The 19170-nt window shown below is 40.7% G+C and overlaps 1 protein-coding gene across 1 annotated transcript in view; it reads right to left on the bottom strand.

The window, feature by feature from the left end:
* Positions 1-450: 450 nt before the first annotated feature.
* Ggamma30A (guanine nucleotide-binding protein subunit gamma-e) overlaps positions 451-19170 on the bottom strand; it is a 66661-nt gene continuing 47941 nt past the window's right edge. The window contains exon 2 of the mRNA XM_068228241.1: positions 451-556. Coding sequence (XP_068084342.1) covers positions 451-556 — 106 coding nt within the window. The remainder of the gene's footprint in view (positions 557-19170) is intronic.

Below are 19170 nucleotides of genomic sequence, written 5' to 3'. Positions count from 1 at the left end.
GCAGATACACTTCTCAACAAATCCTGGGCACTCAGCTATATCTTTCAAAATGTAATTAAAATGCGAAACACATTTAGCTGGTGGTAATAATATGCTAACCCTTGCGCTATATACAACAAACAATATTTTGTTCCCTGTGTTTAGAGCAGGTAATACATAACCTCAATATCGCCCTTAACATTCCATCCATATTAATGTTAGCTCAATGACAACGTGCATAATAAAATTGCTTTCTATCAACATAGAGAGCAATTTATTAATATTTGGTCTCAGTTTTTTGTTTCTCCTCAATCGTATTATTTTGTCACCGTTCTTTATCATCGGTGATTCATTTATTAGAACCATCGAACGACACCGTTTCCAAAGCGTCCTGTAAATGCGCAGTCCAGGTTTAATTTGCTGCTTGTCACATGATGTTATGGCAGATCTTCCTGGTGGATGTAGCAACAGTTACATTATGACGCACTTCCCTTTTTCTGCCCACGGGTTGTTCTTCTTGTCAGGCGCATGGATGAGAGGGTCGCTCTTCTCATTTTCTTCAACATATTCTCGCATCCTGCAACAAAAAGTTAAAAATCAGGTCGTTATTTTTTTTTTGTTATTTGCTTTACGTCGCACCGACACAGATAGGTCTTATGGCGACGATGGGACAGGGAAGGGCTAGGAGTGGGAAGGAAGCGGCCGTGGCCTTAATTAAGGTACAGCCCCAGCATTTGCCTGGTGTGAAAATGGGAAACCACGGAAAACCATCTTCAGGGCTGCCGACAGTGGGGTTCGAACCCACGATCTCCCGAATACTGGATACTGGCCGCAATTAAGCGACTGCAGCTATCGAGCTCGGTAAAATCAGGTCGTAGAGTGTTCAGTAGTATCATAGGAAGTAATGGAAATTATAATATTATGCATTATTTTGAGACAAGAAATTATACATTCATACGATGAAAAGAGTTCAATGAAAGCAAGCAAAAATATTTACAGTTACAACGAAAAACATATTCTGCTGAACACGTTTCATCACGTTGCAAGTTATTCAATCGTATTTAAAAATCAAGAAGTTTTGTATCAGTCAGAGTATGATCCACGGTTTAAAGTAAGCGCATTCGTACAACTGTGCAAACAGAATGTATGGCCAAACTTCCAAGACACATTCCTTACACGTTAGAAGAACCTAGAAAAACCGCTATGTGATAACATTTCATCTATGAACTCTGGCCGGGTAGGTTCTGCCATCCATGGTTCAGTATTGCATGAACTACAGGGTGTATATATAAAGTGTCAGACCCACTAAAGCAGAAGATTGGAGTATTACAAGGAAATCCAATCAGCCCCTTGCTCTTCAATACTGCGACTGCGGACATTCCCAGGATCATTGCTTCAGGAAATGTGAAAATATATGCATACGCAGACGACATGGTACTGGTGTCTCGTGAACTAAAAATCCTTTAAGAAACATTCGATAAACTTACATCACTTACTTCTCACTAAATGAGAAGAAAACAGTGACAATGACTTTCAGGAAAGGTGGCAAGCCAGCAGCCAGTGATATAATATACTACAAACGAGAACCACTAACAGTTGTCTCACAGTTTAAGTATCTTGGATTAACAGTACAGACAATCGGGAACACGTTCAGCTACCACATCAAGGAGAAAGTGGCAATTGCCATATCTGTCATGAACAGGATTCAGAATATACAGAAAATGTCATTGGAAACTGCGTTGAAATTGTTTAAGCGAAAGATCTCACCGATATTAACCTACGGCCTGACACTAATCTGGGACCAACTGCAAAAGGAAGACATCAAAGAAATTGAAAAGGTAAAAAGCTATTTTTCTGAAAAAAGCATTGGGAGTCTCTAAGTTTACTCCATCACGTTTGGTATACCTGCTCGCCAGAGAGCCCTTCTATATTGAAGATCTAAGGCTTGAATTATCATTGCCCACGTCAGGTGCATACCGGAGCCTATTAAAGGAACTTCAGGACAAAAGGGAAGATATATGGCTAGATTTCTTCTCCACAGACGCGATAATCAACAGGGATAACGGCTAACTATGAACTGAGGCACACCATGACTCGCTTTGCGGTCCATGGTTTCCACTACAAAATCTGCAAGAGAGATACCTACCATGATCCAAGTAAACTGTGCCAGTGTAAACTCTGTGGCAACCAATGTGATAGATACCATATCAGTCTGGCTTGTGCGAGCGAGGAGCGAGGTTGCGTTGTACAGTGCGTGCCGGGAACATGGTTGGTATCGAGCAGTACCGGGCCGCGATTGGGAGATGGCAGCTGAAGCTGAGGAAGGATGCCAAGAATGGAGTGGCAATAAGAGAAGAGGAGGTGAAATGGGGTGAAGCGGTGCTGGTAGCAGCAGTGTTAGCAGTGCTTCTGGTCATTGGTGGGGGTGGGGGTGGAATTAAACACAGACCCCAAATACCAGTGGCACATTCAGCATGGAAGATTTGGCAGCACTTAAGGTGGTAGCGAAGGAAGTGATACGAGAACATTGTCACTGGGATAAGGTGCAAGATATAAAGGACATGATGTAAGAGCAGAGAAAGGAGATAGGGAACATGAAGAAATGGTTAGAAACTAAGATTGAGGAATCGAACAATAAAGTGTGCAACAATGAGAAAGAAATAGAGTTATTAAGAGGGAAGGTGAAACATCTAGAAGAGGAGGTGTTGATGATGAAGAAGGAAGCAGAAGGGTACAGGCAGGAGAGAATGAAGAAAGCCATATTTATATACGGTGTGGAAGAAGGTGAGAAGGAAGGAAAGATTGATTTAATCTATAAGGTGGTAGACGTCATACGGGATAGGATGAAGATAAATTTCAGTGAAGTGGACATGGACGATGTGGAGAGAGTGGGCAAAGCGAAAGGACGAAGAACAATTAGGGTGCAATTTTTCTCTATCCTAATGGCAGAAATTGTGCTAAGAAACGGCAGTAACTTGCAGGGTCAGAGTATATGGGCGAGGAGGGACATGGGAAAATAAGTTGTGGAAAATATGAAGATTCTGACAGATACTATGTGATAAAATTCAAAAGCAGACAAATCTCGCTGACAAAATTCTGTAATAGTTAAGTGCTATATGAACTATAGAACTATACATTGACCACTATGGCTATTATTATATAAAGTATACTAACAAAAAATGAACTATACTCTTCGTGTTATGTTAAGAACGATGATGCTATCGGATTGGCGCAGACAAGTTTTCTTTTTTCGATAAAATGCGGTTAGTTTATTACTTCCGGGCGCGCGATTCAAATTGACAAACTGTCGTATTTTCTGTGCTAGAGTGCAAACCGCTGCCCACCGCAGTGCTTCAGGGAAGGAGGGGAAGTGGATTGTATGATAGACGGAGACAGAGATAATGCTCCGCGCGATTGCACAAGTTTCTTCGTTCACCTCGCGCGAAATTGTCCGTGTCTCTTACAGGCTATATCCAATATTAAGTAGCCGTAATTGCACACGCAGTACAAGAACACGCACAGTAATGAAGACAGAATAGTTAGTCAAGGAATGCACCTGATCATTTCTCCTCTCGTCTGTTGGTCTTAGTAACGTTCTTTATTATTTAACATCCGCAAAGATTCATCGCTGCTGCTACACGATCGTGCATTCCTTTACTCACAATGTTGTGAAAGTAATGAAATATCGAACGAAAAAAACAGTAAATTTCCAATATTCCCTCCTTCTACTTCGATTTTCACGTAACAAGAAAAGTCCATGGAAGTTAAATTTTTCCGAGCGTGGAGGCCATTTAACTAGCCCGCCATGGCCTACTCATCTCCCAGGATAATGGTAATTTAAGTGCTGTGTAAGTGAAATGTGGTTGAGCGCCACTATGACACAGCCCCATTCGCTACCGAATACCTACGGGAATATCTTACAATAATCCAGGCAGTGAGAGGAGTGTGACAGGCTTCGGCAACTGGCACAATTCCCATCCCCGCCGATAGATGAGGCTTCATTAATTTCATTCCTGACCCTGTCGAATGACTGGAAAAAGGCTGTGGATTTTCAATCCAGGCAGTGATTCTACAGAGAAACAGCAGTATTCATCACCGTTCAGGCGAGGATGAAGGACGTACGGCCCAAGCAAGCAAATAGCCACCAGCAATAGCCGGCCCAAATATTGACACCAAACCGATGCTGAAACGTGCGCACTACGACGCCGTCGCCTGCCAATGGACACGAAAATTGAATGATGAGGTTGGCAGCGATTAAAGTGCCGGACGCCATAAATCAGTGCGATTTCTCTCTCGTTGCTATTTGTCATTGGCTAGGTGCATCTCAGCCATTTCTTAGTTGATGTACCGAAACGGAGCCATTCTCACTCATTTATACCGCAAACTTAATATGGACGGAACAAACAGTATACTGCCTACTGTGGCTGGGAAGTGACTGCGCTAAACGAAGGAGAAACCTCTGAATTCGCACCGATCATTATCTCTGTCTACTTCTATCATACACCCTCTTTTTTCCTCCATTCTATGAAGCACAGCGGCGGGCAGCGGTTTGCGCTCTAGCACAATGAATACAGCCAGTTCGTCAATTTGAATCGCGCGCCTGTAAGTAACAAAGTGACCTCATTTCTCGAAAATAAACATTTTCTCCGCCAATGTGATTGCGCCATCGTTCTTTATATTGCACGAAAATCATCGCTGCGGGTCAGTATTTCTTCGCTCAAAATTGTCGCATAACGTTATTTTGAGGCGTAACGATGTGTTATATGAACATGGATTCGGAAGTGTTTTATTTCCCTGTTAGAAGTCATTTTCTACAACTTCACGTAGATAGAAAACCCCCAGTAGAAGAGCGTACCGGCATACCACATGAAACTCGTATGTTCAAAATGCCCTTTGGTAGCATTTGTGTACGCATCACCGAGCTCGATAGCTGCAGTCGCTTAAGTGCGGCCAGTATCCAGTAATCGGGAGATAGTGGGTTCGAGCCCCACTGTCGGCAGCCCTGAAGATGGTTTTCTGTGGTTTCCCATTTTCACACCAGGCAAATGCCGGGGCTGTACCTTAATTAAGGCCACAGCCGCTTCCTTACAATTCCTAGACCTTTCCTATCCTATCGTCGCCATAAGACGTCGGTGCGACGTAAAGCAAAAAAAAAAAATATTGTATACGCATCAACCCGCCCTCCGCCGTGCTTTCAAACCCGTCTTCAGCCACGTCAAAATTTAGCAACACCGCCTCGCAAAGCCCATTTGAAGTCGCCCGCGAAGCGATCTGATTGACTAACTTCAGAAGCCGATAAAATTATAACAGCGCGAGAAATCGATTTTAAAAAACTTATCAGTATGACTAACCCTCTAACATTCATATACTCGGTCTACGTTGTACAATGGTACAGATGCTAAAACAAAAAGAGATCGACAAAAAAATTCTAAGTACAGTATATAAACCCGAATTAAAGGAAGGAGCATATTATCGTAGACATTTCTTGTCTAGTTAATTCATGTAGCCGAGCTGAGCAGCTGAGACGGTAGAGCGTTGACCTTATGAGCCCAGCTTGGCAGGTTCTATCCTGGCTCTGTCCGGTGGTATTTGAGGGTGCTTGAATACCTCAGCCTCGTGTGGGTAGATTTATGGGCAAATAAGAAAAAATTCCTGCAGGACAAAATTCCGCCGTCTCAGCGTCTCCGAAAACCATAAAAATGTTGTTAGTGGGATGTAAACCAAATAAAATTATGATTATTATTTTTTCTTTCTTCTTTCTCAATCTGTTTACCCCCAAGGGTTGGTTTTTCCCTCGGACTCAGCGAGGGATCCCACCTCTACCGCCTCAAGGGCAGTGTCCTGGAGCGTGAGACATTGGGTAGGGGGTATACAACTGGGGAGGAGGACCAGCACTTCGCCCAGGTGGCCTCACCTGCTATACTGAACAGCGGCCTTGTGGGGGATGGGAAGATTAGAAGGGATAGACAAGGAATAGGGAAGAAAGTGGCCGTGGTCTTAAGTTAGGTAGCATCCCGGCATTTGCCTGGAGGAGAAATGAGAAACCACGGAAAACCACTTTCAGGATGGCTGAGGTGGGAATCGAACCCCTCACTCCTCTACTCAGTTGACCTCCCGAGGCTGAGTGGATCCCGTTCCAGCCTTCGTACCACTTTTCAAATTTCGTGGCAGAGCCGGGAATGGAACCCGGACCTCCGGGGGTGGCAACTAATCATGTTAACCATTACACTACAGAGGCGGACTATAATAATAATAATAATAATAATAATAATAATAATAATAATAATAATACATGGAGGTTTATTTACACTCTTGTCCTAATATTTTAGAACGAGTTTAAATGACAAAGTTTGCTACTAATTGTACAATACACTGTCACTTTCCTACCATAAAGGAACTAAGACATTTATCAAAAAATTGTGTATTCTACACATGTACAAAGAAATACACAAGAAGTATTTTATTACGGAAGGAACTTTTAATACGAAATTTGGGACTGATTCTTCCATACTGGCGTCAGTCCATATTTTCCGTGAGGAAGCGTATGTTCTTCATGTCAATATCCTTCTCGTAGGCCCATACTGAACGAGCGAGTGGCTACGAGGTTTGGATCTCCTAGCTGCCAGCTTGCATCCGAGAGGTAAGGGGTTCGAATCCTACTGTTGGCAACTCTGAAGATGGTTTTCCGTGCTTTCCCATTTTCACACCATCCCATCGTCACCATAAGTGCTACCTGTGTCGGTGCGACATAAAGCAAATAGTTAAAATAAAAGCCCATACTGGTTTCAGATTAGCTCACCAAACTTGGAAATCTTGTAGTTCTTAAATATTCTGCCTAGTTACCCAACTTAGCTCTTTGCAAAGTCACGTTCAAAAAATCGATGAAACGGATTTTTTTTTTTTTGCTAGGGGCTTTACGTCGCGCCGACACATATAGGTCTTATGGCGACGATGGGATAGGAAAGGCCTAGGAGTTGGAAGGAAGCGGCCGTGGCCTTAATTGAGGTACAGCCCCAGCATTTGCCTGGTGTGAAAATGGGAAACCACGGAAAACCATTTTCAGGGCTGCCGATAGTGGGATTCGAACCTACTATCTCCCGGATGCAAGCTCATAGCCGCGTGCCTCTACGCCCACGGCCAACTCGCCCGGTGAAACGGATTTTAATTTACCTTTGAAACGCATAGAAACCATGGTTTCATTGCACGTAGATCTAACGTAATGTCATATTTGTAAAGAGGAAGGACTAAGGACCAAACAAAACAGGGCACGGAAGTTATATACGTGAGAACAGGAAGGGGGTAGGATCGGTCGGAAGGTATGTCTGGTTTTGTAGCTAATGGAATAAAGAACAAAGATACTTTATTTCTTTCTTTCTTTCTTTCTTCTTCTTTCGTTTTGACCGACTATGGACCACGTTAATTCGAATTCAGCTTCATCTGTTTCTGGGTTTTAATCCTCGTCCAGTACTCCTTCATCCTTTCACTCTGCAATCTCTTTTCTTGTGTCCACGGCGCTTGGGTGCGGGAACTAACTTTTCCTTGAAACCTGTTGGTGGCCTTGATCATCGACTTATACGCATCCCCGTTGCTGATTTACGATCCTTGTATTCCCATTTCTTCCAAATCCTTCTTCACCTCCTGATACCAGTGCAGTGTAGTTTTTCAGATCTCAGAAAACTTTATTATCTGATTAGCCTGTCTTCCCGGGTTCATCCTGTAGATATGTCCAAAGAACACGACTCTCCTCTTCCGGATGGTATCTGAGTTTTTTCCGTCTTGAAATATAATTCTTGGTCTCCTTTTTTTCTGTATGATCCATCCTCTGTTCTTTGGTGTTCCAGTATCTTCCTCAGAATCTTTCTCTCCACCAGATCCAACTTCTTGACCAATCCTGTTTTTATCAGGTTCAAATATTCAGCAACATATTTATTTCTTAGTGCCTTGTTCAGTGGCGAAGATAGGGATGTAATACCTCTCATACGCTTAACCACGCTGTTTTTATTCTACAAGAGAATAATAAAATAATTAAAATAGTTAACATTGAATTAATATAATTGAGAACGAATTTAAATAAATAAACTATATTAACATTCAAACGTACATAATTTATGTTATATTTAAGACTTACAGTACATTAATAATCAAATAATTCAGATCTTTAAAGTTAAGTGATGACAAATGCTGAAACTTTAAATTAAAGTTAGGAGCAAGTGTAAACACAATAATATTATTAAGTATTACAATATATGAAGTTGATTGTAAAAATTCTAATGGACCGATGATCTAGATGTTTTTCTTTTGCAAGTTGCTTTACGTCGCACCGACACAGATAGGTCTTATGGCGACGATGGAACAGGAAAGGACTAGGAGTGGGAAGGAAGTTGCCGTGGCCTTAATTAAGGTACAGCCCCAGTATTTGCCTGGTGTGAAAATAGGAAACCACGGAAAACCATCTTCAGGGCTGCGGACAGTGGAGTTCAGTCGCACTGTCTCCCGAATACTGGACCTAGATTTTAGGCCCCATTAAACAACAAGCATCATCATCATCATCATCATAAAAAATTCGGATGATGACATAAAATCAAAGCACATAATATATACTATATGCATAATAGGCTAAAATAATAACCTAATATGGTTTTCCTTACAGCTAAAAAGAAATCCTGAGGCGCACACTTATTCACACTACAACCATTCAGTTAAGCTGATTTCAGCAGGTAGAGTAGTTTCTCTCACCTAGTGCTGATATAGTATAGTAGTGGATAATGGAACATTTCAGACGATAGAGTGAAAACTGGGAAGTATTGGTGTGTAGGCAGCAGAACGTCCAAGTACATGCAAAATAAGCGGGGGAAAGAAAAACAACCCAACATTGAGAACGTATTGAACTACTAAGCAGAGCGAAGGAGGGATCCAATAAGCTTAAAACGACGTCCACCGAACGAATACGTCGGATTAGATACCGTAGCAAAGCTGAGAGGCGCAAACGTTATGGAGACAGATGCTGTTGGCAGTTCAAGTGACGCCGTGGGACACTCGGTGAATCGATGGCTCGTGTAGTCCTCACATTTCATACTTCTCTTATCATATCCCTGTATACAGCAAAGTACTGATGTGGCACGACAAATAAATGAAATGCCAGCATCTATACGTTTTTATTTCTTTCACGTGACTAACACTCCAAAGTTGCCACGCGTAAACCCTGCGGCAGTGCTACTCTCCCCATTTTCTTGAAGGTTGAAAAACATCGGAAGGAACGTTACATTACTTCAGGAAATGAAATAAAAACAGCATCGCAGGAAGCATTAGGGGAACTTGTAAGAAGGTGGCTTCCAGCAGTGCTTACAGAAGCTTTATCAACGCTGGCAATAGTGAAGTATAATGTCTATGGGGAGTAGTTTGAAAATAAATTTGTATCGATACTCCAAAGGAGCTTGTAACAGTATAAAGAGAGCAGTGGGAATTGATTAAAATTTCTTAATTTAATGTTTTAATTTTTTTGTTGTTCTATAAGATTTTATTCTGTTTGGACCTGGAAGAATTGTTTCGATTTCGTAAACCTGGATCTATCCATCTTCTCTATGCATCAAAATGGTCATTTATCTGTGAATTTTAATATTTTCGTTTTTTGTTGTTGTCAAAACTTGTGAAACTGCAGTTCTGGAAGCGCGTTTCCTGTTGCGTAAATGAAGACTTTCCTCGAACATTTATTATCGCTGTGTCAGCAAGAACGAAGAGACTTTTGATTGGAGAAAATAAGAGTTAATGTAATTGGTGAATGTGAAACTCGAAGGTGAATTCCGTATTCTGATTGGTTCGCTTTGGTGGATGCACCATTTCCTGTTTCTCGATCTCACCCCGCTCCTTCTGTGGGAACGAAGTAGGAGCTGGGTCTTTGATCGAATATATGCCATTCGCCCCCAGTGACAATCGCTCCCAGCTTAAAATGTGTGACAATCGCCCCCAGTCCATTAGCTGTTCACTCACTGTCCGGCCCCTTCCCGGGAAATTCCACGGGACTCTAAAAATTGCACTTGCCTGCTACCCTTACTTCCTCTCATTTTTGCTCCGAGTGTCATAGTGTTCTGGTCATATATATTTAGTGCATTCTAGTTGTGCTTGATATGGAAGTTTCAACGAACAGTCACGGGAAGCCGCGTGCCCACTACCAAGGTTACTCGTACAAAGTTAAAAGGACAAAAGAAGATGAAACTCTAATTTGGTGCTGTACAAGGAAGAGATCGGCACGTTGCTGAGGATCAATCAATAGCCAACGTGGTGAAGTGCTGTCTTCAAGCGAGCATCAATGTGGACCTCCTGATGAAGCTCGCTTAGAAGTATTAAAAGCTCTCAATCAGGCGAAGAAGAGAGCACGCGAGGACACGCTAGTTTATAAAATATACTGCGAACAAATGGGTAATCTCCACAGCAAGGGCCATGATTTCGTAACCGAAATAACAGCACAGCAAGTTACGAAGAGGGCATTATATTTTTTTGCTAGGGGCTTTACGTCGCACCGACACAGATAGGTCTTATGGCGACGATGGGATAGGAAAGGCCTAGAAGTTGGAAGGAAGTGGCCGTGGCCTTAATTAAGGTACAGCCCCAGCATTTGCCTGGTGTGAAAATGGGAAATCACGGAAAACCATCTTCAGGGCTGCCGATAGTGGGATTCGAACCTACTATCTCCCGGATGCAAGCTCACAGCCGCGGGCATTATATCGTCACAGAGCCAAATCACAAGGTAATCAACGAGAACCGGAATCGTCTGAAGAAGTCGTCCTGGAAATGGAACTGCTTACCATGATAGACGGGAGTAATTTTATTTTGAAAGACGATTCCACTGGCGAGCGACTTATTATTTTAGTGGAACTTTAGGAAAAGGAGCTTTGAGAAATAAGCAAGGATTTTTTATTGATGGAACTTTTAAGAATTGCAGTAAACAGTTTTCTCAAATTTATACCATTCATGTAGACATTGGAAGCTAAAAAAAAAACGAAAGAAATATATAACCAGTTGTATTTGCTATCTTGCCAAACAAAAGAAAAGAAGCACATATTCGGCTTTTTCGCCTTCTTATTGAGGCCATACCAGAGTGGAATCCAGCGAGAGTGATGGTCGATTTTGAATCGGCTGCAATTTCGGCCATTAAAGTTGTATTTCCAGCAGTTGAGGTAAAGGGATGCTACTTCCACATGAACAAGTGCATATGGAGAAAAGTTCAATATTTGGAACTTACTTGTGAGTATGTGAAGAACGAAGAAGTGAGAATGTTAATCCGCATGTGTGCTTCTTTAGCGTTTCTTCGACTTGAGGATGTTTCCGATGGCTTGTTGGAAATACATTAATTCCAGAGTACCTGACAATGAAAAACGTTCTGCATTTTTGGACTATTTCGTAGAAAGGTGGATGGAGAATGAAGAAGTTCCAGTCGAGATTTGGAGTTGTTACGGCAGGCGTCATCGAACCACCAACTCCGTCGAGGGATGGCACAACAAAATTAACGCCGAACTTGGAAGACAAAATCCTCGAATCAAAGACCTCATCAAATGTTTAAAGAAAGAAGCAGAGAGTTCTGCATGTGCGCTGATAAGGGCCCAGCTCAGTATGGAAGGTAAACGAAAAAAGACCGCTTACATCGCTCTAGATGACAGACTGGAAAGAACAGTTTAAAAATATGAAGAACGTGGTGATATTGTCGCTTGCTTGAAAACAATTTCTCATCTCCAAAAACTTTGAAGAGTTGCTATGAAATCCAGTAGGTTCATCGTTGATTGGCGAGAGTAAATATGTAAATAGTGTAAATAGAATCAGGGAGAAATGAAAATATAGTAAATGTCCATGCTTAAAACTGACGGAGGTTAATTTTAGCACAAAGTAACTGACGAAGCCAATAACTGGTTTTAAACACGCCTATATACAAATTATATTGTATGTAGCCAGTCCAAATCCTGGATAAAGTGTGATGGGAGTCAGATAGTAGTCCTAAACACAACTGATGGTTACACACAGTCAGTGTAACACTTTGCCCGTACGTAGTTGACCTCTCCCTGTGGGTGGGGGCGATAGAATAACACCCACGTTATCCCCTGCCTGTCGTAAGAGGCGACTAAAGGGGTCCCCGGGGGGGTCTGAACTTGGGGACCGTAGGATGGCGACCACGGGGCACTGGCATTGCTTCCATTTACTTGTGCCAGGCTCTTCACTTTCATCTATCCTATCCGACCTTCCTTGGTCAACATTTGTTCTTTTTTTACCCGGAAGCTATTAGGTTGCGAGAACTATAAAGCGTCTTTCATTTTCACGCCCTACGTGGCCCTTGTCTTTCTTTTTTTCTCTCTGATTAGTGCCTAGCTGTACTTCCTCTTAAAACAATACTCACCATCACCATCACCGTAGCTGGCCTGCAGAACACTGCTGGATTTGAGAGGTGGTGGGGAAAACTCTCAGGAATACTCTTTAATGAGAACGGCCCCTTCTGGGGGCGATTTCAAAGGTGAACAACTGGACCGGACTGGGAGCGATTGTCACACATTTTACGCTGGGAGCGATTGACACTGGAGGCGATTGACAGGACACTCTTTGATCATCTGACAATCTTAGTCAGCGGACGTACTCCTCCTTCGGTCCCCTCGTGGGAAAACCCGGTCTCAGCACTGTTTCTACGTTTATTTCGGTTTTCAACTTTATTTAAATGTAATAATTTCTTTTTCTTACGCAGGAGTTTATCCTCGAATTTCACGTTCACCGTTAAATTTGTCGAAATGACTTAGCTTTTCAGTTAAGATCCTATACCTTTGTTTCGGAGGCAATATTCTTTTCCTTAACTTTGTAACTAACAATGTAATTACTAGGGAGCGGATTTTTATGTAATTACATTTTTTTTTGCGTAAGTTTTAACGCAAGTTACGAAGTTCATTATTCCTATTGTGCATCCCCAAGTGTAAAAACTGAATCTTATTTCACATAAAAACACATATTTTCACATTTTTAAAATGTAAATACATATTTTAAGAAAATCTATAATAAGCACATAAATCGGCAATATTTGTTGATCAATAAAATTTAAAATGCTTCTGTGTTATAAAACAATGCTCATATTTTCATTTTACGATTACGGTATTGTTCTTAACAGTGTATTTAACATAATGTATCTGAACGTTTCGGTTATTTATGGACTTCCCCCCATAAGTTCTCAAACTTGCTGGTCACTGGCTACGTCGTTACATTTAGACAGCGATTTGATTTGCTGCACAAGATGTTTCCTTGCATGAGGTCATTCCAACTCTTAATGAGTCAGCCCTCTCGGGTTTTGTTTATAGAATATCAGCGTAAGGCAATCACCGAGATATAAGGTGACGTAATTCCGTTACGACATGGGAAACTCGGACGAATATTGCCCCACCATTAGGTAGTGGAATTCCATCACTCCTAAGAGTAAGGTTAGCTGTTCGGGTCCATATATCATTCCCGTGGTCGTGTGATTTTGTATGGATTTATAAGAAATATTTCCTTCAGTGTACGCTGCTATTCTTTTTTTTTGAAGAAGTGATTCACCGTAAATGCGTGTGTCGTAACCTGCAAAATAATGCCAAAAGAGAAGTCGAGTACAAGGTCGCGTCTTCAACAATATGTAGTGGAATTTAACAGCATTTTCACTACCGATGGAAAAGTATTATTTTGCCAACCGTGTGGTAAAACAGTACGTGCAGATCAACGTTCTCAAGTAATCCAGCATTTGTCTGGAAATAAGCATACTTCGGCTGCTTCGCGTGTGCATTCGCGAGAATTACTAATAGCTGAACCAGCTACTTCAAATGCAGGCCCAACTAAATATTCCCAGTATTATTTAGATGTGTGCAGAGCATTTGTTTGCGCCGACATTCCTCTTGGTAAAATAAATAATCCGGGACTGAGAAATTTCCTAACAAAGTACATTAATTTTAAGCCTCCAGACGAATCCACATTAAGGAAAAACTATCTCCCAAAATGTTACGAAGAAACTTTACAGAGAATTCGGGCAGTATGTGATAGCGAAAAAATGTGGGTGAGCATTGACGAAACCACTGATTCAAGTGGCAGAAAAGTAGGAAATGTTGTAGTTGGTGTGTTGAAGAACAAAACTGCTTGCGAACATTATTTGCTACCGTGTAAAGAAATGCTTGCTGCAAACCATGTCACTGTAGCTAGGTTATTCAATGAAGCCATGCACTTACTTTGGCCATAAGGTATAAAATACGACCATGTAATGCTTTTCCTTACTGAAAGTGCAGCTTAGATGAAAAAGGCAGCCGAAGACCTTTCTGTGAGCTTTCCGAAAATGATACACGTAACTTGCGTTGTTCATGCTCTACACAGGTTATGTGAAACTGTGCGGGCTCAGTATCCTCAAGTGGATAAATTAGTGTCTAATGGCAAAAAAGTCTTCGTAAAAGCACCCTCAAGAATCGATCTCTTTAAAGAGAAAAACCCGGATGTTGCGCTTCCTCCTCTGCCTATTGTTACGCGGTGGGGTACCTGGCTTAGCGCTGTGGTATACTACGCAGACAATTTCGAAAGTTTTGCATCCGTTGTGAACGTGCTAGATAAAAACGACGTGTCGTCAATTGAGATTCTTCAAGAGATACTAAAAGACAGCTCTTTGAAAAATGATTTGGCGTTTATATCTGCCAATCTAAGCTTCTTGTGTAAAACTATAGACATACTTGAAAAATCCACAAACCTGTTGTCCGAAACAGTGAAAGAAGTGCGCGCTGTTGAAAATAAATTAGATTCACTCCCGGCTTCGCAGGTACAGGGACTGTTAAAGGTCAAATATCAAAATTTGTTCAGGAAAACCAGAGGATTTCCAACAATGTGCCAAATTTCTAGTGTATTAGAGGGTGCTCATGTTGGCGAAATTGATGGCGTTATTGTTGGTGACATTCCTCTCTTTAACTATGCTCGTCTGACTTCCTGTGATGTGGAGCGATCGTTTTCGCAGTATAAGGCGTTCTTTAGAGATAATCGGCATGCATTTGTGATGGACAATTTGGAGATGACCTTTGTTGTTCACTGCAATTCTGAGACTACTTCTAGCAAATAATAGTCCAGCGTATGATGGGTGAGTACGAACTGGTACTGTTTTTTCAAAGATGATAGGTTGCTTTTGCCATATTTAAACAAAACATTACCTTTAAAAAATAACCATTCATAATATTTACTCTGGCATATCAAAAATGAATATACCATACAGCACGTTTCCATACACAGACACCATTTTGCCTTAAGGAGCACGTTTGGTAGCACCATATTCTAATACAAAACATTATACTTATTTACTTCTTGAGCGCGAGTAGTTATGTGATATTTAAAGGAAAATAATTTCATTTTATTTCACATATTTTAAAGTTTTTCAGTACATAAAAAATAAATATTTTTCACATTTTTAGCACATAAAAATCCGCTCCCTAGTAATTACCTTTCGGATTTGCTTCCCCGTGTTTCTGTGTCGCCTTACATAAGTAAGGAAAATCTATGCACATTATCTGAAATATTTTAGGTAGTGATGCAGGTATTCTGTACCTCTGCGTTTGGTCTTATTTCTACTTTTGCGTAGATTGGGTTTAGCCCTCATTTTAATCAACATGTATCATTGTATAGTCATTCTATGTATTCACAATCCGTGATTAAATTTCTTTTAGCGCACTGCCCATGTCTACATGTGCGGTATAATACTTTAATTTACGCTTGTAAAGATCTTTCTATTTTGAGTTTTGATTTGTTTCCTTTTTATTAAAATAAATGTGTGTAATTCAAAGGCAATTATGCTCTACGTTTTCTTTCTTCGCAAAAGGCTACGTTCCATTACCTCTCAGGGCTCCATGCCACTTTCCACATCCATTCTGTGATGATGATGATGATGATGATGATGATGATGATGCTTGTTGTTTAAAGGGGCCTAACATCTAAGTCATCGGCTCCATCCATTCTGTAGCTGCTGTCTTTCCTAACCTGTTTGTTTACGTTTTTGTGCTGCGATGTTTTGTTGAACCTTAAGTTTTCTTTTACCGTGTTTAAATTTTCATTTTCATTATTATTGTACCGGGCGGTACACCTCCACGCCGCTAATTTAAAATGTGCGCCAATTGAAACTCCTCTGCTGGAGGAAGTCTGAACTTTATTGACTTTCTGCTTTCTCAGAAGATGTCACTACGTGGAAAATTTGGAGTTTTTGAACTGTGTCATTTTCGACGTATTTTTGTTTTGCTTGTAGTAAGAAGTGTAAACTTTCTCTTCTAGAGGACACTACTGAAGATCAACAATAGTGCACCCTAGTGCGGAGTGAAAGAAATGTTTTTTTTGGAGAAAATTTAATTTCAAAAGTTTGTTCTTTGCTAAATTTCTTTCAGTCATTGTTTAAGTTGGCAATATTAACCCTTTCTTTCCCCTTGTTTTGTATTTAGCCAATCCCGAATTTCTTGAATTAATTTTCCACCAATTATGTGTTTCTTCTTCATATTGTGTAGGGGTTTCCTTGGTCAGCCAATAAAGTTTTTGTGGGAGGGTGTTCTCATTCCCCTAACGCCTCGAACTTTCCGCGAGAGTATATAAACTGCTGATTTTAGGGTCTCCGGGCCACTTCTGTTCCATCTTTCAGTGTGTAAAGTACATAGCAGGGGGCGGGAAGCGCCTCTTTCGTCGGCAGCGGTCAACAACAAGGTAATGGCCGATTAATAACTTCTTTCCTTGCTAGCTCAGCAGTTTAACTCTCGGGGCGGGTCCGAAGTTTTTCCATTATGTAACCTTCCTTAAAATGTAAAGAAACTTGTATCTATTCTATCTTTTAAACTACATATTGGGATAGAGAGTGCTTAACCCTCTCGAGCTCCCACTCATATTGTTTTGAGGTGAACTTATTTTCTCAACCTATTCTTCCTTAACATTATGTAAATTTGTTTCTTTTCTAAAGTCACCTCCGTAGTATGGGATTAGCCCTTGCATCAGTGGCCTAGAGCCAAATTAGGTTTTGAAAAAAATACATTAGGAGTGCAGATCGCCTCCTCTCAAATTGTTATTTTAGAGGTCATGTAATTACCCTTTTTCATTTAATAGACCTCAGTAGGTTGGGTATGTTACCCCTGTGTCTATGTCCTGAGAGGACAACTTGAAGGTGGAGTTTGGTGTGGCCTTTGAGAGGCTTAAAGTTTGAGAGCGTGTGGCTCTTTCTTGAAAATTAAGTGTTGTATGCCTCGAGGAGGCTTTTCTGTGTAATTTGGAGCAAGTGCTCTGGATTATGAATGGGGTTTTCGGCCCCTCTGGTAAAACTTATTTTGGAGTAAAGTTGGGCTAATTGCCCTAGAAGTGTGAATTCGGGGCTCGAAGCCTAAATACTGTAAATACTGTAATTGCACCTTTTGTTGCCTTGCTACTCTGTACCTGCCGTAATTGTTATTTCTTAATTTTGAAAAGAAAATATAACCTTGTTAAATTTTAAATTAATTTTACTTTCGTAGCTTGAGACCTGTTCACCACCCCGCACCTTCTTTCACCTCTAACTACCACAAAAATACGGTAACAATTATTATTATTATTATTATTATTATTATTATTATTATTATTATTATTATTATTATTATTATTATTATTATTATTATTATTATTATAGCTGCCTCTGTGGATCAGCGGTAGAGTGTTGGCCTCCGGATCCCAAGGTAGCGGGTTCAAACCCGGCAGAAGTAGTCGGATTTTTGAAGGGCGTAAAAAGTCCATTCGACACTCCATGTCGTACGATGTCGGCATGTAAAAGATCTCTGGTGACACATGTGGTGTTTACCCGACAAAATTCATTAAAAATCTCAGCCACAGACGCCCAAGAGAGTTTCGGTTTACTCGGTCTGCCATCTAGTGGTGGCGTAGAGTAAAACGGAACGTCGAAATTGACGAGCAGACAGCCAGATGGCGTCAAATTGAAATATCTGCACACGGTAGCTGAGACCATACGATTATTATTATTATTATTATTATTATTATTATTATTATTATTATTATTATTATTATTATTATTATTATTATTATTACTACTACCACTACTACTACTTTGCTTTACAGGAGCGAAAACTGGGTGGACTCAGGATATCTTATTCATAAGTTAGAAGTAACAGACATGAAAGTAGCGAGAATGATTGCTGGAACAGACAGGTGGGAACAATGACAGGAGGGTACTGGGAACGAGGAGATAAAGACTAATTTAGGAATGAACTCTATGGATGAAGTTGTACGCATAAATCGGCTTTGGTGGTGGAGTCATGTGAGGCGAATAGAGGCGGATAGGTTGCCTAGGAGAATAATGGACTCTGTTATGGAGGGTAAGAGAAGTAGAGGGAGACCAAGACGACGATGGTTAGACTCGGTTTCTAATGATTTAAAGATAAGAGGTATAGAACTAAATGAGGCCACAACACTAGTTGCAAATAGAGGATTGTGGCGACATTTAGTAATTTTTTTTTTCCTAGGGGCTTTACGTCGCACCGACACAGATAGGTCTTATGGCGACGATGGGATAGGAAAGGCGTAGGAGTTGGAAGGAAGTGGCCGTGGCCTTAATTAAGGTACAGCCCCAGCATTTGCCTGGTGTGAAAATGGAAAACCACGGAAAATCATCTTCAGGGCTGCCGATAGTGGGATTCGAACCTACTACCTCCCGGATGCAAGCTCACAGTTGCGCGCCTCTATGCGCACGGCCAACTCGCCCGGTATTTAGTAAATTCACACAGGCTTGCAAACTGAACGCTTTAAAGCATAACAGTCTATAATGATAATGTATGTTATTATTATTATTATTATTATTATTATTATTATTATTATTATTATTATTATTATTATTATTATTATTATTATTATTTGTGTAATCAAGCCAAGTGCGGTTACAGAACTGCATGCTAAGTTTCCGAAATTTCTGATTCTACCTCGTATAATTCTCCGATAACACGGTGTTAGATAATAATAATAATAATAATAATAATAATAATAATAATAATAATAATAATAATAATAATAATGAACATTGTTATTTGTTTAACGTCCCTTTAATTCCCGTAGATTTTAACGTGACGCCTGAGCATTATGCCGTTTTCCCAAATAAGTTACGTAGGTCGAGTCGTAAGTCATGGCAACTTTTTTTTTTCTCGCGAACAGGAGACAACACGGAAA

This window comes from Anabrus simplex, chromosome 6 (genome assembly GCF_040414725.1).
Source record: "Anabrus simplex isolate iqAnaSimp1 chromosome 6, ASM4041472v1, whole genome shotgun sequence".
NCBI lineage: Eukaryota > Metazoa > Arthropoda > Insecta > Orthoptera > Tettigoniidae > Anabrus > Anabrus simplex.
The sequence above is the reverse complement of the archived record's forward strand: the minus strand, read 5'-3'. Positions and strand labels throughout refer to the sequence as shown.